Consider the following 25181-nt stretch of genomic DNA (forward strand, 5'->3'; position numbering starts at 1 on the left):
CTTAAAGAAATGAAAAAAGGAAACCTTTACCACTCCGTGTGGTAACAGTCGATCAGCAGTGACTGGTCAGCTTCAGGGACCAGAGCCCTTGGGGAACAACAGGCCTGGTGAGGACGAGGCTCACTTCCCAGCTGCTTCTCACCCCTCCCGCCAGGACCCCGCCGGGGCTCAGTGCATCCGCCCCTGGGTGGGTTGTCCTCCCCTGGCCCCTCGGGGCTCCCAGCCAGTGTTGGTGAAAGCTGGTGGCTCCGAGTCCAGAGCAGCCACTGTTGGCAGATTCGGGCAGCAGGGCAGGGTCTGCAGGGTGCAGAGGAGATGGTGGGTGAGAACCAAGTGGAGGCTGGTGGGAGGGAGAAGGGGACAGAGATCCAGGTATTTGGAAAGACAGTTTTCAAAGCAATACATAGCCCTGCTGGATGAGAAAGGACATCCTTCAGTCATTATTCTTCTGGCCATTGAAAGACAAAGTACTCATTATTGTAGTCAGAGTGAGTGATGATACTGTGGCTTTTCAGCTTAGAACAAAGCAGAACCCTGCTGGCAGAGTACAGTGCTTGCCACTCGGTGCCTCAGAGGGCACTTGCACCGGTGAACACGCGGCTGGTGATGGATGGAGCGACGGAGATGCTCTGGGTGGTGCCGTCTCTCAGGAAGAAGGTGCTGGGCTCCCCAAGACTCCGTTGAGACAGGCTGTGGGGGCTCGTTTACTTAGTCGGATGAGGTTCGCAGGGGAAAATACGGCCTCAGTTGGACAGGGAACCAAGCCCGTCTCTACACACACCAAGCAGAGACTTGGTGACTTCCGCCGGTTTTTAAAAATCGTTTTTTGTAACCACGCAGGTTAGTAATTGAAGTCAGAAGATGCAGTTGGGTAGCTGTGCTGGTGAGAATCTGAACCCACCACATTCCTCCTTCAGTTCACACCATCAGCTTATTGCACATACATGCATCACTGACTTCCGGACCCTAAGGTGTCCCCAGGTGGGAGCAAGAGTGACTCTCAGGTAAAAGGTCACAGGTAAAGTCGAGGAGAGACAAGAGGGTGAAACATCCCCGACGTTGGGTAGAATTTCCCGTCGGTCAGCATGTCTTTTTGGTCGTGAGCGCTGTGCTGGCCAGGTGGTGGTCCAGCCTCCTTCCTCTTCACTGTCTCCCCTTTACCCCTCTTCCTCTCAAATAAGAGGGTCTCTCTTCCCACGTTGGCTATCCACCACGTTGCAGATGCTCACCGAGCATCACCATCCACCCTCAGAAAAGAATAAGTCAAATTCCTTTGTCCACAAAGACAGTTATCACACATCCATGGAACTGGCCTTTTTTTCTGCTGTAATTTCACAGTGAGGCCAGACCATCTAAATATTGGCAATAGAACCAGGCAAATACATACATGACAAAATACAGATTTCAGAGAGTCATTTGTATTAATCCCTCTTCCTTCAATGCCCCCTTTTTTTGCATTGAATGTAAATATGTGTCATTGTTTATGCTTAAAGTCTGTTTCTGTTTATCTGTCAATATGTCGGTAATAAGTCCAAACTGTGGTCTTAGTGCTCAAGGAGCTAGAATAGAAAGAAGCATATTGTTTTAGTTTATTCTCTCCAAATCCTGTACCAACAGTGCTTAATACAAGGCTTTGAGAGAGGCTTGGAGATCTTGGACAAACGTTATCCTCAGTTGGGGCTCTCACCTTGTGTCTCATCCACGCGGAATGCTCCGCCAGTGTATTGAAGAAGCAGTGAGGACAGGTCCTATAGCTTGTGTGCCACATCCCTCTAGAGAGGGACCGGAGGGTTGCTTCAGAGTCTTGGCAGGTGTACCCCTGCTCTGTATTCTCTGAGCTCTCTCTGTGCCTGACCATTAATATTTTTCTGATTTGCCTCAAGTTTTTTTTCCTAAAGGCTTTTTTGTTAGTAGTAGCTTTACCATTTCATTCACAGTATTCCATGAGGTTGAGTTATTTTGCTCATGGTCGCTTATTCTTATATAACATTGCTTCTGTTACCATTGGGAGATCACATGGTGAGACCCTTTGAGGTACTTAGATAAAAGTAGTGATAGCTGTGTCTTTTTTTTTTTTTTTTTTTTTTCTTTTTTTTTTTTTTGCGGTATGCGGGCCTCTCACTGTTGTGGCCTCTCCCGTGGCGGAGCACAGGCTCTGGACGCGCAGGCTCAGCGGCCATGGCTCACGGGCCCAGCCGCTCCGCGGCATGTGGGATCTTCCCGGCCCGGGGCACGAACCCGTATCCCCTGCATCGGCAGGCGGACTCTCAACCACTGCGCCACCAGGGAGGCCCCTAGCTGTGTCTTTTGTAAGAAACGCGTCTAAACTTCTGGGGAGGCATGTTGGTTTGTCTTCATGGTGAATTTTCCGTCTGAATTTTCCTGCCCTCTAGGGCCATGTAACAAGGACCCAGGCTGTCCCATCAGTGTATTCAGCGGCCTGCCCACTACGCAGGTGGTTCAGTTGGTTTAAAAAACACTCCAGATTCTGACATAATAACAGTTAGAATATAATGTCTGGTTCCAAGTAATAACAGGAGGAAGCATGGCTAACACAGAAGGTTCTCTGTGGGAGGCACCATGCTAACCCTCCATGTGCATCACATCGTTCAGGTCTCACAAAAATCCTACCAGGTAGATACTGTTATTTCCTGATTTTACTGATAAGGAAACTGGGGTTGTCATTTGCTGGTGGTAATACAGCTAGTAAATGGCAGAGCCAGCTCTTAACCAAGAGTATGTGCAGCCATATATACAATGGTATATTTCTAAGCCATAAAAAGAAACCAAATTGAGTTATTTGCAGTGAGGTGGATGGACCTAGAGACTGTCATACAGAGTGAAGTAAGCCAGAAAGAGAAAAATAAATACTGTATGCTAACACATATATGTGGACTCTAAAAAACAAAACATGGCTCTGAAGAACCTAGGGGCAGGACATGAATAAAGACACAGACGTAGAGAATGGACTTGAGGATACAGGGAGGGGGAAGGGTAAGCTGGGACGAAGTGAGAGAGTGGCATGAACATATATACAGTACCAAACGTAAAATAGATAGCTAGTGGGAAGCAGCCGCATAGCACAGGGAGATCAGCTCAGTGCTTTGTGACCACCTAGAGGGGTGATAGGGAGGGTGGGAGGGAGGCTCAAGAGGGAGGAGATACGGAGATTTATGTATACGTATAGCTGATTCACTTTGTTATACGGCGGAAGCTAACACACATTGTAAAGCAATTATACTCCAATAAAGATGTTAAAAAAAAAAAGAGTATGTGCAGCATTTTACAGTACATGTTAAAGCCAGGAAAAGAGAGAAGGAAGAAAGGATAAAGGCCTGCAGACGTCCACGTACCACACTTGGACCAGTGGAGGGAGGCTTCTGTCCAATCCTTTTTGAAAGTTGAGCTCTGGACCTCCAGCAGCAAAGTGAATTCATCAACCAGCAGTGCTTCCAGTTCGAGCAGCATCCACCTACACGGCAGCTCTGGGAGAAAGAGCTGTGTGTTTGCTATTTTAATTCTCACTCAGTAGAATCAGGTTCATGTGAACACAACTTGCATGAGCTCCACTTATATGAGCTGATGTCCACTAGAATCTGCTAGTTGTTTGTTATTATGTGTATTAACTTATCTGGATGGTCACTGCTACTATTTTCTGCTTCGACATCAGTAGGTGTAATTACATGCAATTGCTCTAGTAATCAAAATCCTGATACTGCCTTCTTATCTTTAACCCTTTGATTGGTAATAGTGTTCCGTCAGTTCCAAACTATTAACAATCAGTTATCTCATTTCTCCACTGACTTTAGTTAAGGTTTTCTACAAGGGACGACTGTATAGCACAGGGAACTTACCCAATATTCTGTGATAATCTATATGAGAAAAGAATCTAAAAAAGAATGAATATATATATATGTCTAACTGAATCACTTTGCTGTATACGTGAAACTAACACAACATTGTAAATCAACAATGCTCCATTAAAATTAAAATATTTTAAAAAGTAAGAACAACAACAAAAAATAGGATTTTCTAAGAGCAGAGATAAAGTTGCAGATAAGAACTGATAGGGCTGTTATTTAAAGAAGTTTCTTTAAATAACACACCTCTTCTTTTAATCACACACCTCTTCTAGGGTAAGAAATTCAGAAAAATGTTTTGATGAAAGCTTTCCAGAATGCAAAACGGAGCTTTGATTCATATCACTAGTGTTTTCATTGCAAGATTTGGACTTTCCTTCTTTAATTCAAAAGATAATAATGGAATAATTGGAACCATTTTGGAATATTGACTATAATCATATCTTTTTAAATGTCTTGTAATAGAGAGTAATGTTTATTAATAATCTAAAGGAAAGACTCTGTATATAAAGATGAGAATAGACATAAATGCGAAGGACACTTCTAAATGCTTTAAATTTAAGAATGCATAGAATTATATCCACCACCCTCCCCCTCCCTCCAGTTTCCAGAAGGACACTTCACATTTTCTTCATAGTTTCCTCCCAACAAACATGGTAACAAGCTGAGAATAGCAATAAAGCAGCCATGGGCAGGCAGCCCAGAGGGAAACAGAAATTGATCAAGGCAGAATGGCAGATGGAGAGAGGGCTCAGAGGTCCTCTGTGGGGGTCTCAGAAACCTGAGAGCCGCCCACAATCAGGGCGCCCAACCGTGCCATCACAGGGTACCCTGGGTTTCTTTGGTTCTGTAGCCTTTCAGCTTTTACATGTCACTTTATTTATCCTCAGTGGTTAGCCCAACTTGGCCAAGTGGGAAATAAAGATACAAGAGTTTACTTCTCAGAGGTGGCTTCTGCTTATGATAAAACCATATTTGTGACTCATCTGTATTAGTATTAGAAGAAAGCAAGCTTGAGGCCCCCTTGGGGTTCTGCCTTGATTCACTTGCATTTAAATTATGAAAGGACTCGTAATTAGGGCAGTGCCTGCAAGGGAACTTAAAAGAAGGAAACGAGCTCAGAAGTTCTGTATTTATAAACAAATGTTAGAACATTGCTCAACAAAGGAAGAATGCTTGCCTAGCTGCACTGTTTTTGATGTGCTCTCAGTTCAAAAAGGAAAATCAATAAAAACAGTTTAGGGCACTAACTTGGGAACTCAGCACTCAGAGCATGTTTGAAAACTGGTGTGACACGATGAACTTTTGGTTTCACTTGCACACAACTGACTGCCCCAAATACAGATGTTAGAAGATGTTCTCGCCAATGTTTACTTGGCTCAGATTCTGGTAAACAGAAATGTCAAGTTCGATGATTTGGGTGAAGCTTCAAAAGTAAGGTCAGAATGATTCCTTTTAAAAAAAAGATGCAAATCGTAGTATAATCCTTCTATCATTCCTTTGAAAATGATACTTTCTTAATGTAAATAATCTTGCTTAATGAGTAATGAAATCTTGCTTGAGTTGTGATTACTATTTGTTATAAACTCCCACTGAGCTTCGCTCCTCTTATTTTACTTTGTGATATCGTATTTTGAAATCACATTTTAGTTTCATTTTAATTCAGAGATTCATTCAACAATAAATTTGTAGACAGCTGCAATGGGCAAGGTCAGTAATTTTTTAAAAATATGGTAGTTCTATTTGTAATTTTTTAGGAACCTCCATTTTATTGTTTTCCATAGTGGCTGCACCAATTTACATTCCCACAAACAGTGCAGGAGGGTCCCCTTTTCTCTACATGCTCACTAACACTTGTTATTCCTTGTCTTTTTGATGATAGCCATTCTGACAGGTGGGAAGTGATATCTCACTGTGGTTTTGGTTTGCATTTCCCCGATGATTAGTGATGTTGAGCATTTCATGTGTCTGTTGGCCATCTGTTGTCTTCCTTGGAAAAATGCCTGTTCAGGTCCTCTGCCCATTTTTTAATCAGGTTGTTTGGGTTTTTTTGATATTCAGTTGTATGAGTCCTTTGTATATGTTGGATATTAACCCCTTATCAGTCATATCATTTGCAAATATCTTCTCCCATTCAGTAGGGTTTTTTGTTTGTTTGTTTCGTTGATGGTTTCCTTTGATGTGCAAAAGCTTTTTAGTTTGATTAGGTTCCAATTGTTTCATTTTGCTTTTGTTTCCCTTGTCAGAGGAGACAGATCTCAGAAACTATTGCTAAGACCAGTGTCAAAGAGAGTACTGCTTGTATTTTCTTCCAGGAGTTTTACGGTCTTTTCATTTAGGTCTTTAATCCATTTTGAGTTTATTTTTGTATACAGTGTGAGAAAATGTTCTAATTTCATTCTTTTGCATATGGTTTTCCAAGCACCACTTACTGGAGAGACTGTCTTTCTCCACTGTATATTCTTGCCTCCTTTGTTGTAGATTAACTGACCATAGGTGCATGGGGTTATTTCTGGGCTGTGCTGTTCCACTGATCCATGTACCTGTTTTGTGCCAATACCATACTGTTTTGATGACTGTAGCTTTTGTACTATAGTCTGGAGTCAGGGGACGAAAAATCACACATCTGTTTTAACTTTCCTCTGGAATTGTTGAAATTTGCTTTCTGTAACCAATCCCCCAAATAAATCCTGATGTTGCTTAGTTATTTAAGAATTGGAAGAATTCATCCCATTAACCTTTGTTTACCACTACTTTCTTGAAATGAATTCTTTTTCAGGCTTCTTTTCTTCTTATCTCAGAGGCTAGCTCCTCCTCTTCTATCAGATTTCCTAATTTCACAGTGTACCTGAGTTCTGTCCTAGGTCCTCTTCTTTATTTACACTACGCATGTAGGTGATTTTACAGTCCTCTGGCTTTGGACATTATCTATACACTCAAAAGAGTTTCAAATCTGTGTCTCCAGTTACAGTCTCTTTTATGCTTTGTTGGGATATCCAGCTGCCAACTCAGCAGCTCCGGGTAGACAGGTAACAGGTATCTGAAACTTCACATTTCTAAAATAGAGTTCCCTTCCTTCCCGCCCCCCACCAAATGCAGTGTCCTTCAAGCTTCTGCCATCCCGATTAGTAAATAGCACCATAGTTCTGGGTTCACTCCAAAACCTCATATCATTGTTGGTTCCATCTTTCCTTGCACATGACTCACAACTAGTACATCCAGTTGCTCTTACAACAAATATTTCTCAAATGTAACCATTTGGCAACATCTCCATGGTTACAGTCTTAACCCAAGCCATCATCATCATCTAGACCACTGTACTCCCCCTCACCTGTTGTCCTTCTCTCTTTACCTCAGCATCCAGTAGGTGGTTATCTTTCTAAAGTGTGAGAGCATGTCACCCTCCACATTTAAAACCCTCCAATCCCTTCCCATTATTATTATTTTTTTTATTATGCTATGCTTTGGTATTTAAGGAACCAAATACCAAATCCAAGGTCATGAAGATTTTACCCTATGTTTTATTCTAAGAATTTTATAGCTTTAGTTCCTAAACTTAGATCTTTGATCCATTTTTTGAGTTAATTTTTTTAATATGGTATGAGATAGTATCCAACTTCATTCTTTTGCACATGGATATCCAGTTTTCCCAGCACCATTTGTTGAAGAGCATGGTCTTGGCACCCTTGTTAAAAATCAGTTGACCTTACATGTGTGAGTTAGAGTTAGGGTTAGGTCAGTGCAACCTCTTTGGAATCAGTTTACTCAAATGAATCTAGTGCTCTTGTGGACCAGGAGTAGGTGAGAAGTATATGAGCAAAATTTACTCATTATGCTTGTATTTGGGGTAGATTCCAAACCATCGTTGCCCTGGCACATAAATCATCAAATGTCAAATCCAAAGCCTCAGAGGAAAGAGTTCAGTCCCCAAGAGAGCAGTGAGAGCTTGACAGTGTAAAACTTTGTCCAGAGTGTATCAGCATTAAATGAGCACTGCTGAAACAGTACCTTGAAGATTTGCAGTAACACCTGGAAATTCCTTCCAATGTGCATATAAGTAGAATCCTGGAAGCTTTTTATATGACTTGTCTTATGGCCTTACAGATTTAATGAACCAAATGAAAACTGAATCTCTGTTCCACATCCCATCCTTTATCTCTAGGTAAGACAGAATCTATTCTTATTTCAAAGTAGAGTTTTAAGTGTCCATATTTCTTAAGCCACATTTAAAGGAATCATATCTTAAGTAATTTTAAATATTGTCTGTCTTCATCTTGTACATAAAACTCCAGCAAATTTAGTATTGGCATTCATCATGCTCTTCAAAGCAATCTAATGTGGGATCCTCAACATTTCTGTGTCAATAAAATAAGGTGTGGAACTAGCAGATTCGAAGAAGACCTGCTTCATCCTTGCCATACTGGATGTGTGGATGCCATTTGGGTTGGGTTTAGAAGATAGGGGAGTGGAGATGTTTCCAGGCCTGAGTCTCTTAACAGCAGAGATATGGAAGGGAGGAGGAGATCCCCGAGAGACCAGCTGTTGACTACAGAGCACTGCCACGTGCCTCGTGGTGGCACTCGCTGGATTTGGGACAGCTGTGGTGTTCTGAGAGGAGGACCGGAAAGTGTTACAAGAGTTGTTGGATTTGAACAAATCTGCTTGGATCGGAGCAGCCCAGTCTGAGCCTGGCCACCACCACTTTGCCCACATCTGCTCTGTGGGCACAGGGCATGTCTCTGTGGGTGCTGGGTGTACGGAGAACCGCCGGCTCGGGGCAGGCGCAGGCAAGGACTCTTGCTGATATATTGAGTGTTTTTATCGTGAAAGGGTTAGGGTTTTGTCAAGTACTTATTTAACATAAATAAGATGATCATGTGTTTCTTTTTCCCTTTCATTTTTTTATTGTGTATTACATTGATTGATTTTTTTTATGATTAATCATCATTGCCTTCATGGGATAGATCCCACTTGGTCATGGTGTATAATCCTTTAATATGCACTGACTTTGATTTGCTACTTTTTTTTTTTTTTTTTTTTTTGCGGTACACGGGCCTCTCACCGCTGTGGCCTCTCCCGTTGTGGAGCACAGGCTCCGGACGCGCAGGCTCAGCGGCCATGGCTCATGGGCCCAGCCGCTCCGCAGCATGTGGGATCGTCCCGGACCGGGGCACGAACCCGTGTCCCCTGCATCGGCAGGCGGACTCTCAACCACTGTGCCACCAGGGAAGCCCTAGATCTTTTTACATGTAGACATTTGCTGCTATAACTATGTTCTGCGATTGTTGAATACTTCCTATTATTCTTCAGCTAGAATTCAAACTCCTCACTGTGGTTTACAACCCCTCCATGCGCTGATCCTGACCAGTTCTCTGGCGCTGTCTCCTTCCACTCTTCTCTGGGTTTGCCCGGGAACTGTGTTTATTTCCCGACTTACTAATTAACTTAGTGCTTTAGTGTCATAACATTAAATAGGTGAGTGACTGATGAACTTAATTCCTTAGCGAAATAACAATAATGTACCTTTTGATAGCGTGTGGAACCGTTGCTGTGTATCTTCGTGAAAAGTTTAAACATATATGGAAAAAGATTGAACGTAAATGTTCATAGCAACATTATTCATAGTAGCCAAAAGGTGGAGACAACTCAGATATCCACCATCTGATGAATGGATAAACGAAATGTGGCCCATCCATACAGTGGAATGTTATTCAGTCATAAGAAGGAATGAAGTTCTGATGCATGATGTAACATAGGTGAAACTCGAAGACATTCCACTAAGTGAAAGAAGCCAGACACAAAAGGTCACATGATATTTCATGATTCCATTTATATGAAATATCCAGAATAGGCAAATTCATAGAGACAGAAAGCAGGTTAGTGCTTACCAGGACATGGGGCAAAAAGGGGGAGGAAAACCATCACTTTAGTGGTGATAGTCACACAATGTTGTGAATGTACTCAGTGTCACTAAATGTAAATTTTATGTTATGTATATTTCACCACAATAAAAAAAAATCAATTCAGTTTAAAAAATATTTTTTTTTCTGTGCAAACAGAAAAAAAATCTCATTTTCAGGGCCTCCCTGGTGGCGCAAGTGGTTGAGAGTCCGCCTGCCGATGCAGGGGATACGGGTTCGTGCCCCGGTCTGGGAGGATCCCATATGCCGCGGAGCGGCTGGGCCCGTGAGCCATGGCCGCTGAGCCTGCGCATCCGGAGCCTGCGCGTCCAGAGCCTGTGCTCCGCAACGGGGGAGGCCACAACAGTGAGAGGCCTGCATACCGCAAAAAAAAAAAAAAAAAAAAAAAAAATCTCATTTTCAAATAATGTTTTTTGTATCAGTTATTGAAAAATAAACCACATACTTCAAAGACCAAAGTTTAAAATGAAAGATAAGTAAAATGATAAAGACTCACTCTTTTACATTACATTACATCCAGTGTCAGAGTGCTTGATATTAAATGGATTTTAAAAATCCAGCTATTTTATTTATTGTTTATTTCAGAGGAACATGCCGGTGGCTTCAACTCCAAAGGGTTTATCTCAACAGATAAATGAAATCTGGTGGTAGACAGTGCAGAGAGGATGTAGAGCAGGGGTCAGTAAACCGCTGCTCCTTCTATGGGAATACAGCCCTAGCCATTCAGGTACATATTGTCTATCCTGATCCCTGCTCTTTCTATGGGAATACAGCCCTAGCCATTCAGGTACATATTGTCTGTGGCTCCTTTTCACTGCAATAGCAGAGCTGAGTGGTTGCAAACCTTTACAGGAAAAGCTTGCCCACCCTCAGTTTAGATACTCCATTTCGTATTTGACATCACTGAGGATTCAAGCCTCCTCTACAATGTACTTCAGCAAACTCAGTAACAAACTTTTATCCCCATGGCTGGCCAAAAAAAACAACCCGGGCACATTTAGGTAAGGATATCTCCATGAATAAGAATTACACAGTTTTTTTCCTCCCAGCTGGATTAAAACTTGCCTGAGGATAAGAACCATACTTTATATTTACTTATATTCTTTATACTTTGCATTTAGAAAAGTAAGAAATAGTTTTATTAGGTCTACAAAAAAATCAGAAGAAAATACTCAGGGACACTTTTGATACTCTCTGTCTTCACTTCTCAGAAATAAATTACTGATATTATTTCTTTACATGTTCCTTTGTTATCCATAATCAACAAATTCCACTTGGAAAGAAAAAGGAACAGTGCTATTCTAGCATGTCAAATAAAATGTAATCATGTCTTATTGCCTTTCCTTCATCATCATTATTATTATTTTAAATAAAACCAAGGATACTTCAAATACCAAAAAAAAAAGAATAGAAGCTTTCTTTTAATGTGGGTGTCCCTTGTAACTAGGGGCAGGCAGGGCAAGAGAAAGGGGAGGAGGTGAAAAAAAATGTAAATCGTAATTGCATATCAATACCCTCATCTAAATTAGAAGAGAATGTATGTATAAAATAAATAAGATACACGGATATAATGTGCCACACAGGGAATATAACCTATATTTTATTATAACTATAAATGGAGTATAACCTTAAAAAATTGTGAATCACTACGTTGTTACACCTGAAATTCATATAATTCTGTACATCAACTATACCTCAGTAAACAAACAAATAAATTAGAAGAGGGAAAAAAATCCAACTATTTTTTTTATTGACAGACTTCTTTAGTACATCTGGAATTCATACATTGAGTGTTACCATAAATATTTTTGTTTAACCAGGTTAGTTTGACAAGATAAACCTTACACTCCAGGACTATATCCTTGCAAAATGCTCTTTGTTAATATATTTTTTTAATGAAAGAACATAGCTAGAAATAGCTTCATCAGGTTTTAAATTTGTTAAACAGTTATTCAACATGGGGTTTTTTGGTTGGTAGTGGTTGTGTGGTGATGAAAGCGCACAGAAAGCAGTGGATTGATTTGTACTTTCCTTGAAAGAAATATAAGAGTCAAAGGTAAAATGTATTACTGAAAATTATTAGCAAACGTCTAAATTGTAAGTTTATCTTCCTGAACTAATTGTTAATTGAGTTGCATGTGCCAAAGCATGGTCATCGACAAGTGAAAAGGCTCACATTTCCAATTCTGTTGGAGTTTCCAAAGTGATCTGTCACGTAGTGTGGCACCTGCTGTATTACTTTCTTATGTGAACTGTCTGATGAAAACACAGGCATTAGTGAGATCTTAAACATGGAAGCCCAGACAGAAAGCATGATTAGTTCATTTACAGCTGGTTCTTCCCTACTCTATTTATGTGACACTCATCTAGTTCTACCATATAGACCTTAAAAAGAACATTTAAAAAATAAATTTAAAGAGCCATATGTTCTTTTTCACTGCGATGACATGCAAGAGCCTCTTCAATCTGGGGGCGAGAGAGGTTGAATTTGTGAAGCTCTGTCTGTGTTTTAAGTTAGGTCAAGTTATATTGTATATGTTAGCTAATTAAGGAGAATTTACTGGTCTGTACAAAATTTGAACTAGAAGTCCTTCACACCATAGTATATTTTTTGCTCTAAGCAATATTGTTGGAATATTGGAAGGAGCATAGCTTAATATTTTTTAAAAGAGCAGACAGACAAATTGGGCCTAAATCTAGATTCAACCACCCGATGGTTGTTTAAATGAAAAACTGTTTATAGATTTGTACAGATGTCTTCATTTTTTAAAAATAATTTATCTTTTATTCAAATTGTTGAATACTTTATATTACAGTAAATTTGATTGAAAAGAATGAGGAAAGAAATCAATTTTTAAAAATATACTCATGTTGAAATCAAACAAGCCAGCCAAACGGAGTACAAACCAAGGAACCCTGTAGTTTGGTTTGCTTTCCAGAGTATGAATACCCAATGGTGGTTTAAATGAAAAACTGTTTATAGATTTGAACAGACGTCTTCATCTGTAAAACCCTTGCTGTGAAGGATTATTATGACATTTCAAAAGTGGGTAATAAGAGGCCGGCCCTCTGTAGGTGTTTGGTGTGTGGTGTCTGTGATAATGTCGATGATAATTTGGATGACTTTCTACAAAAAAAAAAAAAAATTCATGGGCTTCTGTTGTTAGCAGATCTCTAGATGTTCATGTAATTTTCTCCATCCCTCTGAGCGGTTTTAGGGGGAGGGGTGGGTAAAAATGTAAGATAAAGATGCCTAATTTGGTAAAATGATAGGAATGCGATTTAATCGTTCCCTGTATCCAATTTGCCTAACGGTCAGTTTCTGAAATTGACACCAAAGCAGCTTTTGTTGGAAGATGTGATTGCCCTCCTGAAGGTCCTCTCCTTTTCTGGCTTCTTTGGTAATTCACTATAAATCAGTTGTTGCTAAGTGTGGATTTTTAACTGAGATTACATTTGGCGGATAATAACTTAAATAAGATCCCTTTTTGATGAGTCCATGGGGTGCTAATTCAGATTGAATACAGAGAGCTAAATGTTTGTTTCATTCTCATTCTGAGGTTATAGCCAATAACCTTCAAGGTTTGTGTATTGATAAATCTGAGCAACCCTTGCTTTTTCTCCCAGAGTCCAATTAACATAACGTAAAGTAAGTGCCTGCAGATGAAACTGTTATTTTCCCCCAGCTGTTTGCACCTGGACTGTCACCAGCCAGAGGTGGAGGGGTAAAGGACAAACGCATTGTGGGTATAATCTCGTCTCAGTGATTGGACAATTTGCCATTTAACAAACTTTGGGGAATACTTAGGGTTTTCCTGTTTCTTTCACAGACATGCATTCGTTTCATCGTTTATATGTATTGGGTGCCAGCTGTGTGCCCAGAACTCTTGTAAGTATCATCAATACAGTGGTGAACAAAACCGATGACATCTCTGCCCTTGTGGAGCCTGTATTTCAAGGAGGGACTTCATTGGTTGTGCTCAGGGCTAAGCAGCTGTAACGAGGAAGCCCCCCAGCACTGCAGCCGCTATAAGACAGCAGGCCCTCTCTGTTCTGTGACCGTCCAGGTGGTGCAGCTGGTGGAGCGGCTGTGCTGCAGGCGTCCTTCAGAGGCCCAGCGTCTGGCCCCTGCTGCTTTGTCAGCCTTTGGGTAGCTTCCTCATCTGTCCTCCTCACCCGTAGGATCCAGACTGGGCTGCTGCTACGTTTCGCTCCAGCCCCAGTGAAGGGGACTCTGGAGTAATTTGTTCCTAAAGTGCAGGTGACATAGATGCCACACCATCCCTTCTGCTCATCCTCCCGGGCCCCCTTGACTCTCATTTGGACGTATCACACTTGGCTACAAAGGAGGCTGGGAAATGTAGTCTCTTGCTGGACCAGCTTAAACGCAAGGCAGGGGGGTGGGTTTGGGGAAGCAGAGTGGGCTGTACTGCTCCCACCACAGGGGAGAAGGACAAGGAAGCACCCAGGTTAAATATATGAAATGTCACATGGTGGCAAGGGCTGGGGAGGAAAGGAAAGCCGGGGGGCATTGGAGAGAGATGACAGTTTTAAGGAGTTCAGCAGGGAAGCCTCACTGACTAGGTGACACTTGAGGAGAGACCTACAGCAGTGAAGGGGTGATGCTCGCAGCCCGGGGAGGGTGCTGCAGACCGGGGCCATGGCAGGAGAGAGGCGTGGGGCGCAGGGCGGGTGCTGGGAAGAGGGTGGGTCGGGGTGGTGGAGAGCTCGTTTTTGGATATGCTGGGCTTAAGGTGCTTCCCCATCCACGTGGAGACGTCCAGCTGGCCATTGGGTTTGTGACTCTGGAGTTGGGAAAGCAGCTTGGACTGGGAACCTAAAGTTCAGAGAAGTGAGATGCAGCGTCTGACTTAATCCTGTTCTTTACTGTAAAGACCATGCTCACCTCTGTGGGGAGAAGCTGGCCAGGCCACAGGGAGGTCACGGGCTCCCGACCACAGACCTGTCCGGGTGTGCAGGTGTGCAGGTGTGTATGGAGCTCGTTCCGCCCTGAGAGAAGTTCTCATGGCCCCTCGCAGTGGACCTCGGTGCCATGTATGAGGCCCTGTGTAATCGTCCCTGGGGAGGCTGAGGCGCAGGGAGGGGCCAGATGGCGCCAACCAGTTCCGTCCCTGTTCAGCACCCTCTGTGGAGAGTGGGCTCTGGGAAGAGGGCGCTTTTGTTCAGCAGGTTCTTAAACACAGCCTACTCGGGCGTGAGGTTGAACAAGCAGGGGCTCGAGAGGAAGCGGAGCCGCGGTTACTGGTGGAGGGCGTCTGGGCGCTGCTCCTCCTGCCATCTCGCCCTCGAATCCACTCCAGACTCAAGCCCCTCCGTAGAGTCTCCCCTCTGCCCAGCTCATCGTGAGACACTGAGATCCACGCTGGGCCAGAGGCCCTCAAGTGCAACCCGCTTCCATGCACACCTGGACACCTGCACACCTGGACACGTGGACAGGTCTGTGATCAGGAGGCCCATGGTCTCTCTGGGGCCCGGCCAGCTTCTCCCTTCAGAGGTGAGCCACGTTCTGCTCGTCGTTACCTGACAGATGTTTTACCTGCATCCCTGGACAGGGTGGTCCGCCAGAAAGGATCTGAAGGCCATGTTCCGGTTCTCAAGCTGCCTGCATGTTGCTGTGTGACCTTGAGCAAGTCCCTCAAAGTCTGGGTTTTCTCCTCTATAAATAGAGGGTGGTCAGCGGACTTCATCCCATCGTCAGGAGGGTGGGGTCACCGGAGGTGCGTGTCAGCGTCAGGTGGAGGAAAGCACACCAAGGTCCACTCGGCCTGAGCTCCTCCTCAGACTTTCCCGAAAGCAGTCGGAGCCCGGCAACAAATGCCCCCAACACACACGTCTCCCCAGCCACGTTCTGAAGCTCTTTAGAGGCTGAGGGGCAAGGAGGGCGTCTCAGCTACTCGGATTCGCTCACCTCATCCCACTCCAAAGCGGGGAGCAGGCCTTGCAGGTGCCCCCCGTGTTCTCATCTGTTCAGATCCTCACTCAGCGAACGTCAGGCCTTGTAGGACTGAGACGTCTTAGTCACTACAGACACTCAGTACATCATCGTCCAGTTGAGCTGAGCCCACTGAAATGTTCAGCGTGAAACTGAGCCCATGTACAGTGTGTCCTGGAACGTAAAATTTAAGCCAAGAAACAGCTCTCACTCTGAAGTAACTTGCCAAAGGGTAGTGCTGAGATCAGGGAGGAATCTGATAGCTTAATTGGTTAGGGTAAGACGTGCCTTTGTATTCCAGAAAAGTTAAAACTTTCCAGAGAATGTGGATAGTCCTATTCCCGATTCCTTGGAAGTACCCTCAGGATCCTAGCAAGGTGAGGGTGAGATGCCTTGTAGGCATCGAGGTGCTTGGTCAGGGAATTGAGTTAAAGCCGTGGGTGGAAAGAATCTTGAATCTCAGTATCATGGCAGCAGCTACATGTCAGAGAATCAATCTTTTTTGGTTTGTAGTCGATAAATCCTTTTCTGAGCCAGAACTTAGTAGGGTAGAAGCCACTTCATACGGCTGGTACCGCTCCCTCCCCTCTGTTTTTACTGCTCAAGTCAAAAGAATGATAAGAAAATAGGCTTTTATCGGGAACTGATGTGAATGAGTTTCTGAGGGTGGTTCTAAAATCTAACGATATTCGGCCCAGTCTCTCATAGCTTCTGTAGTTATGTCTGCATTGCTGATGTGACAGACTTGAGAATGATGAACCCGTTCCCCTTAAAAAAAAAAAAAAGATGGTGTTTGCTGTAAGGCTTGTCATAAACTTGTCCATATAAACGAGAATAAAGAGTGTGGCTTTCGGATCGTGCTTCCCATGGGGACTCCTGGGAGGGGTGTTTGCGTTAACAAGATGCCTTTTCGTATATAGGTGTCAAAAACTGAGAGGTGAAATGTCCGTATTTTTCTTGTTCATCTTCAGATGCTCCTGCCTGGGAAATGCATACAGAAATAGCTTATTTGGTGTAATTATGTTTAAAATGGATGTTATGACAACTCAGTAGCATTGAAATCGCAGTATTAGCACCCTTCCTTGGAAAGATACGTGTTACCAAGACTTTTCTGATTGGCTTGGGGAAAATAAACCCTGAGTCACAAACCACCAAATTAAAAATATAATACCCATTTGAGGGCATTTCAGCTTATTTGTGTTAGAAACAGTTCCTTTTCTATGAAGGCAAGGAAGTTGACTAATCCATTTTAGAAAGGTTTTAAACAATAAGAACCCAGAAGACTCTCATCTTGATCTACTTTAACCTGAATTCCTGGTTCCCATTAGGGTTTTTCTGAATATCTAATACTCCATTGATTAATGAGTTTAACTTAATCCTTACATCGTAGTTAGGAACTTTATCTTCACTCAAATAATGTATTCAGTCTCATTTTGATAACAGTTCTGCTAAAGCCTGGTATTGACTAGAGCTTGGTTATTTGGTGGAAAGTTTCAGCTAAGGGGCCTGATCTCACTCTGAACTAAACCACTTTCTCACAGACATAAATCAACTTCACCATTTGGTCGCAATAGGTAATACTTAATGTTTCCCAAGCATAGCCCACGATTTTACTTGCATTTGATATAAATTCCTATTCGTGTATTTACTTACCAGTGTTTGCACAGCTGTGCTTGTGTTCATACATCCTCTTGTGAATTTGTCCACTGACAGAGGCTGTTTCAGGTTTAGATTTCATCTCTATCAGGTCAGAGGTGTAATCTATTTAACTTGCTGTATGATGAACATCTAACGTGTGCAATTTGATTATGACAATATATCTACATAGCTAGAAGCACTGTTTTTTTATGAATATTAAAACATGTTTACAAACAGATATCCTTCAAAATGTGTGATTGGATTAAGATTCTTATTCTTCCAGGTCCAAGGCATATGGTTTACGTGCCTTTCCCAGTGGCAATAAGAAACGTGTATGAGGGTGGCCCAGAATCACTGAGTGTAGATACACCAAGATGCAACATTCCAAAACGATAGCTCCTGCTGTTGTATTTGTATGATTCAATAATATCAACCCTGAAGTTTCTCTCTGGCTCTAGCCTCAGGGGTCATACAGTGGAAATCAGGCTTCAGGGGTTGGGATGGGGTGGGGCCTATGCAGGGGTGGGGAGAAAGTACCAGGTGGCCTTTGTGCTGTATGCAGCACAGATGCAGACACCAACCTGTCATCTCTAGGGCTGCCAAGTCCATTACCATCACCGTGAGCCACAGGGGCAAACGGCCCTCAAGATGTGCTTCATCCAAATTGAGATGTGCTGTCAATCTAAGGTCACAGCAGTGTTCGGTCTTTTTCTCCAAAACTTACGTGTTGTTCAGTAATTTAACAGCTAAGGCGTTAAAAAATGTTCACTGTCTCAGAAATTAGGAGGAGGCCTACTGTGAGGTTATGAATGATCCAAGTCCTGGTTTTCCCCTAAAGTTGGCCCCCAAAGCATACTTTAGTTCAGCCTGCTTAAAACTGTAGAAGATCTAATTCCAATTAAAGAACGCATGTCGAGTGCTTGCTCTGTGGCCCACAATGCCAAGTGCTGGGGAGGAAGAACAAGATGACAGATTCCCAGCTCGCAGACGGTTCTGGTCCAGCAGGCCCGACAGCACACGTGTCGGGGCTGCGCGTGGTTGGTGTCATGGGAACAGAGGAGAGTTTCAGGTAGAGGTGCGGTATTCAAGCGATCTCCCGGGCGGAGGGAGTGTCTGAGCCCTCTAGAACACCTCCCCCTGGTCTCATTGATGTTGCATGAAGGCCACTGCTGCAGGGGACCCCGAGTTCAGTGTGAGCACCTGAGTCCCTTGGGTGGTCGAGATGTGCTGATTCCATCCACGTGGTTTTCAGGTACCAGCAAGGTCAACCTGGTGAGGATCCCGTCCACGGCCTCCAGCCCACGGGACACGGCCCTGGCTGCCGTGATCTGCAGCGCCCTGGCCACCGTCCTGCTGGCCCTGCTCATCCTCTGCGTCATATATTGTAAGCGGCAGTTTATGGAGAAGAAACCCAGCTGTGAGTTCTGAGCTCTTTCTGTGTCTTAGCACCTTGGTGAAGGGTGTTGGTCATCACTGCCATCTGGGTGTTTGACGAGAACCTAAGAGGAGAGTCAGGTTGCAGCCAAAGGGACAGAGAGGACACGTGGAAACAGGCATCCCAGGGGCCTGCTCCCCAAGAGGCCTCCTGCCAAAAGGCGCTGAGGGCGTGGCCACCGGGCAGCACCACTTCCCGGGGACCTGAGGAGGCAGGGGTACCCCCGCCCCTCGGCAGAAACACAGCTCGTCTGAGTTCTGGCAACACAAGTGCCTTACAACTCGGGCTGTCCTGACCGATTGTTTCATGTCTTTGCTTCCGTGTAAGAAGAAGTATTTTTAAATGTGAACAACAGCTCTCCTTTCCTTTATAACAGCAAAAGCTGGGGTAGTTCTGGTTGCACTGGGATGTGTGTGGGCTCCTCCTGGGGAAGCTGTCTTGCTGACGGAGTTCTTGGCCTCCACAGGGTCCCTGAGGGCACAGGACCTGCAGTACAACGGTTCTGAACTGTCCTGTTTCGACAGACCTCGGCTCAGCGCCCCTGCACCCCACGCCTGTTGTCAGTGCCACCGGGACTCGGCCCAGACCTGCGGTAAGTTCAGCGCTTGGGGGCCACTAGGAATGCAGGCCCTGAAGCTGCAAAGAACTGCTCCCACTAGTTTTCCAGTTAAAGCTAATCTAATTCAGTCATTCTCCCCCGTCTCCTGATGTTTTGGGTGTTTTGTGTCTCTTAAGTATTTAACAGAAAAGAACCATCTCATTAAAATTTTAGAATTTCTCAGTAACTTTTTAAGCAAGTTTGCCTTTATTTTCGGGTGAATTGATTTAAAATACTATGAGCCTTTTGTAGAGCAGGGGATCCATCTCCTTTCTTGTCTGGTGGATTCCACCTGAACCTGCATGCAAGTGTCTTAGTGTGTTTTGGGATATCTTAAAGAAGAGGGAGGAGGGAGACCTATTACAGGGTTTTCCACAAACCATAATTGCCTCTGGGGTTATTAACAGAAGTGAAAGTTCAGGGAAGTCCAGGCAGACCCTGGAGATACTGTGGGTTCGGCTCCAGACCACTGCAATAAAGTGAATATTGCAATAAAGTGAGTTACGTGATATTTTGGGGTTTCCCAGTGCATATAATGGTTATGTTTGCACTGTACTGTAGTCTATTAAGTGTGCAACAGCATTATGTCTAAAAAAATAATATATACCCCTTAATTTAAAAATACTTTATTGCTGAAAAATGCTAACCGTCATCTGAGCCTTCAGCGAGTGTAGTAGTAACGTCAGAGATCCCTGATCACAGATCAGCGTAACAAATATAGCAATAATGAAAAAATAATGAAAAATTCGAAATATTGTGAGAATTACCAAAATGGGACACAGACACAAAGTGAGGAGATGCTGTAGGAAAAATGCTGTCAGTAGACCTGCTCGATGCAAGGTGGCCACAAACCTTCACTTTGGGAAAAAGCGATAACTGTGAGGCACGACACAGCCACGTCTGCCTGTGATTCAGATGGACTTGGGGTCTAACGTGGGCAAAAACGGGCAAAGGTCACACCAGCTGGCACACTTCCTGCCCCTGTCCCCACAAACTCACCTCCTCTGCAAAGTAAGAATCAAGGCGGCCGCAGCCCTTCCGGAGGCCTGCCCTCCACCTGCTCCATCCCCCCCTCACAGGTCCCCTGGAACCTGTGGTTGCAATAACGCAGCAGCATTTTGTCACCTGTAACCTTCCTTGAAGTTAAACATTTCCCAATTCAATTGCTTATAGTCTCAGAACTGTCCGATCTTTCTTTTCAAGAAGTCGAAGGGTTCAGCTTTTCAGTCTAATATTTAATATATGGGGTAAGGCATCTTCAACATAATTATTTCTCTACTGGCCACTACTGTCTTCTGCTTTAGGGTTAAGAATAAAACATGGGATTTCCATAGTGTGCGTGGATCTGGTTTTGCCTTTGCCTGCACAGATCGTAGACTCAGCTCTTGACAGCACCGATGCCTTGGTGATTCTCAAGGCAGCCCAGGCACTGCCCCTAAATCAGAGTTAGCAAAGAGGATCGCTTGAGAGAGAAACCTGGGTTTGAAATGTGATCAAGTACAGCTTTGTGCAAACCCTGCCTCATCGTCACTTCTATCTGAAAAGAAAGATTAAATACGTGGATGGCTTTGTTGCACGTTTTTGTAATAGAACGCAGAGACTGGACAGCATCCGCCCCCGCTGTCGCCCGCCCAGGTTCAGTGTCGCTCATCATATAAATTGCTTCTTCCTCAGTGGCAGTGCCTATTTTCTTTTCACTTTTATTTTGACATAATTTCAGACTTGCAAAAACGTTGAAAGAATAGGACAAAGAATTCCCACATACCCTGTACCTAGATTCCCCCAGTATTAACATTTTATCTCATTTCCACGTTGGCTTTATCATTTTTGTCTCTTTCCAAGTATGGTGGGTGTACACAGTCGACCCTTGAACACCTTGGGGGTTGGGGCACCCACTCTCCGCCCAGTCAGACATCAACCTGTGACTCATAGTTAGCCCTCTGTGTCTGCGGCTTCTCTGTGTTCACGGTGTCTCCGTATCCGTGGTCCTGCATCCTCGGAGCCACATGCCCGCTGACCGTGTGGCACTGTAGTATTTACTGTTGAGGAAAATCCTCCAGTACGTGCACCCACACAGTGCAAATCCACGTTGTTCAAGGGCCAGCTGTGTGCTTTACATAGACATGTACACAGTTTTTAAATTGCCATTTAAAAATCAGTTGCAGGGAGTTCACTGGTGGCCTAGTGGTTAGGATTCTGGGCTTTCACTGCCGTGGCCTGGGTTCAGTCCGTGGTTGTCGAACTGAGATCCCACAAGCTGTGCAGTGCAGCCAAAAAAAGAGAAAAATCTGTTGCAGATAAGGTGTCCCTTTACTTCAGTGCTTGTTTCCTAAGAACAAGAATGTTCTCTTAACACAACAGCATGATTAATGCTAATTTCCTAATTTTGTCTGTATGTTTAACTATATTTATAGTTTTATAAAATCAGAATTACATATGTCTGTATATGTAGAGAGAGAAGTCTAGAAGGCTGTTCAGAAACGTGGACAGTGTTTTGCAGCTTATGGAATTAAGGAAGATTCATTTTTTAATTTCTGATCTCATCTCTCTATTTTTAAAGTTTTTTTCTTCAGTGAATGTGTATTATCTTTGTAACCAAAAATACGTACCGCTTCAGTGAACATAATAGTTTGCAGAGCTGTGTGCACATAGATAGTTATTCTTTAAGATACATTCCTAGCAGTAAAAAAACAAAAGTTGTGTGTGTGTTGAGTTAAAGGGTTTAGACATTTATGTTCTGCACTGCATGGCTATAGCCCACTCTGCACAAACCGTCAGCCATAGGTGGAAGTCTCGTTTCACGTACCCTCTCATCATTCCTCTTCATCCTTATTTTCATTGTAGTAAAATAGACATCACCTTAAATTTACCGTTTTAGCCGTTTCTCAGTGTACAGTTGGGGGGCATTAAGCACGTTCACATTGCTGTGCAACCGTCACCACCGTCCCCAGAACTTCTCCACGATCCCAAACTGAAGCCCTGTCCCCTTTAAACACTCACCCCCTATTCTTCCTGCCCTCCGGCCCCTGGGACCCACCATCCTACTCTCTGTCTCCAGGAATTTGACTCTTCCAGGTCCTTCATAGAAGGGGCCCATCATTTTTAAGATAAGAAAAAAGAGAAAAAATTAAACCTCATAACCCCTTTCCCCCCGAAAGTCACCCAAAGGGGAATAGCTAAATTTTCAAGAGCAGTGTTGAACTGGTATAAACAAGCACTGCGCCTCACAGCCCTGCCGGCTTTCCTAGGGCCCGTGCATCTCATCCCATCTCCGTGCTGTGACGGGGCCTGCAGCGTTGGCCGGGAGACTCCTGCTTGTAGGGTGCACTCCAAGACCGTTCTTCAGGACAGGTAAATGGGTGTTTTTAATCTATATAATTTCATGTTCCCATGTGCAAATATACAGGCTACTCATTTACCAATTTTCATGTGAAACTATGGGACATCACTTTTTTAGTATTATGAATAACATTCTAGACATTGTAGGGGGTGGGAACTTTAGCAAGAATTAGGTAAGTGTCTCAGGGTTACTGATAGCCAGTATAACATTCTTTATTCTTTATATTCCACTAATTTTGCTTTTGTCTTATATTCATGATTTGTGACACTTCCATCATCTGTAAGTAGTTTTTAGCATGTCACATACTCAGAATTTTAGAACAGCAATCAAAGGAATTCAATTAAGACCCAGGAAATTGCCTATTTTAGACATCGGATTAAGTTTAACTATATTGGTTAGAAGTAGGTATAAAAATTCGGTTTTAAAGTAAACGTAGTTATTTAACTTACTGTATTGAAGCAAGTTTATAACAAAGGAAGCATGAGAATTCTGACTCAATAACTTGTTGTTTATTTCATCTAGAAAACTGAAAAGCATAGCTGGAATGTTGCTTTGTAGTAGGTTTTTCTCCCAGTAGAATACTTACAGCTCTTTTGAACATGTGTCCAGAAACGCAGGTCCAGCAGGGGAAGTAATGCCAACTTTCTTTGGGTCCCTTTCGAGGTCTATCAGTGGCAAGTTTTCGGACGCCTGGCCTCTGATGCAGAATCCCAGCTGTGGTGACGACATCTCTTCTTGCGATTCTTATCCTGAGCTCCCTGGAGAAGATGTTCAGTCTCTCAATCCAGAGAGTGCAAGTTCAGCATCCTTGGACTCAAACAGTAGTCGGGGTCTGGTTGGTGGAGCAGTTCCAATTCAAGCTCATCCTGAAAACTTTACAGAAACTACTGATTTATCGAGACTCAACAACTCAGTGCCAGAACCAGCGCTAACTCAGGACGCGCTCACTGCTAGAAATCAGCTGGCTCAGGAGAGAGGAGATGTCCATCACCTGGCCACTCAGCCGTCACCCCAGGTAAGGCAGCGATGGATTCGGTGTGGGCACAGCAGTGACTTAAGGAAGCCCAGAGGGAACAGGACTCTGTCCCCCATTAAATGTGGGGGAACCTGGGGAGAAGATCTTTCCATCCTTCATAACTTCTTGTATGTTATAGGAGAATATATTTAAATTAAATTTCAGGAGTCCTTTTTTTTAACTAACAGCTCATCTCTAAGGCCATCCAGGGCAGCTGCATTCTTTTCTCCTCTTGTCACTCATCTACCCAGCACTGCACCCCAGCACCATCCTGACTGAGAGATGAATTAGTTATGGGAGCAGCTTGGAAGCAGTTCCTCACCTTTGTCTTCCCCTGGGATGTTCTTATGCCCAGTACTTACATGCTGTCCATTCACGGTCAAGTTAATGAGAATTTAGGTCCCTCACGGCTACCCTTTTCCCTCCTCTCTCTTTCACTGTGGTTTTTCTAGATCGCTTTGCTTTGACTGACTGATCAGTTTGGTTGGTTGTGATCTGGCACCAAATACAGCAGAAGAACCTTCCAGATGGAAGGGTCTGAAATCAGGTTTTGGGGTGGGGCAGGTGGTGACTGAAGGGAGATGGGCTCTGACCCCGGGGCACCTGGGCCCTGTCCCTGCTTTCTCCTCCAGGTGAGGAGGTGGCCTTTGCTGAGTTTGGCTTAATGTGTATAAGCGTTTCCTGAATGTGAGCACATACGTTGTTGGTGTACGTTCTTCTGGAAGAATGATGCCGGCCTTGAGTATGAAAGGGCAGAGTCACAGCAACAGGGGCTCCCAGGCCCCGCAAGCCCCGTTCTGCACAGACAGGACTGCTCTCATGCTTGGTCCTCCTGCCCCAGATCAGGGACGTGGCCGATGAGCCACAAGCAAGCTGCGCGGGCTCCTGGAAAGCACCTCTGTTTCCTTGAGACGTCCTGTCTTTGTCTAATAAAATCAGAAAGAGTCTAAAGTCAGTGTGGATGGAGATAGTTCCTTCTAAGAACAAATATGTGGGTTTATATGCATCTAAATCTGCAGTACTTTTTTTTTTAACTATGAAGAAAATCTATAAAGCATGTACAGGGAATTCTGTACTGAAAACATTTGTTGGCTTTGGAGAAAAAACGATGTTGGCTTTCTCATAATAACGGAAATGCAGAAGAGATTAATGAAAGGAGGAAAATCAAACAAATTAGGCAGTTTAAAAAGCACAGACTACGTACCTCTGTAGCTGGGAAAGGTCACTTACTGACCTTGTTCTTTGGAGCCGGCCTCTAGTTTTCACACTGTTCATGAGGATAATAAGAAAAGACTTAAGAGTTGGCCTAGGTGCCTATAGGTCTCAGAATGGACGTGGCCCACGTCTCTGACCTCTGGACAGAGAACCCTCAGCAGCCCAGAGCAGCTAACAAACCCCGACAACGGGTGGGAGGAGGATGC

At 43.8% G+C, this 25181-nt stretch overlaps 1 protein-coding gene across 1 annotated transcript in view; it reads left to right on the top strand.

Annotated features, from left to right (window-relative positions):
• The window catches only part of TNFRSF19 (TNF receptor superfamily member 19), a 156344-nt gene that overhangs the window by 52168 nt on the left and 78995 nt on the right, over positions 1 to 25181 (top strand). Inside the window, exons 6-9 of the mRNA XM_060079684.1 lie at positions 18625 to 18789; positions 19274 to 19399; positions 22654 to 22756; positions 23355 to 23760. Coding sequence (XP_059935667.1) covers positions 18625 to 18789; positions 19274 to 19399; positions 22654 to 22756; positions 23355 to 23760 — 800 coding nt within the window. The remainder of the gene's footprint in view (positions 1 to 18624; positions 18790 to 19273; positions 19400 to 22653; positions 22757 to 23354; positions 23761 to 25181) is intronic.

Source organism: Mesoplodon densirostris, chromosome 17 (genome assembly GCF_025265405.1).
Source record: "Mesoplodon densirostris isolate mMesDen1 chromosome 17, mMesDen1 primary haplotype, whole genome shotgun sequence".
NCBI classification, from domain to species: Eukaryota; Metazoa; Chordata; class Mammalia; order Artiodactyla; family Ziphiidae; genus Mesoplodon; species Mesoplodon densirostris.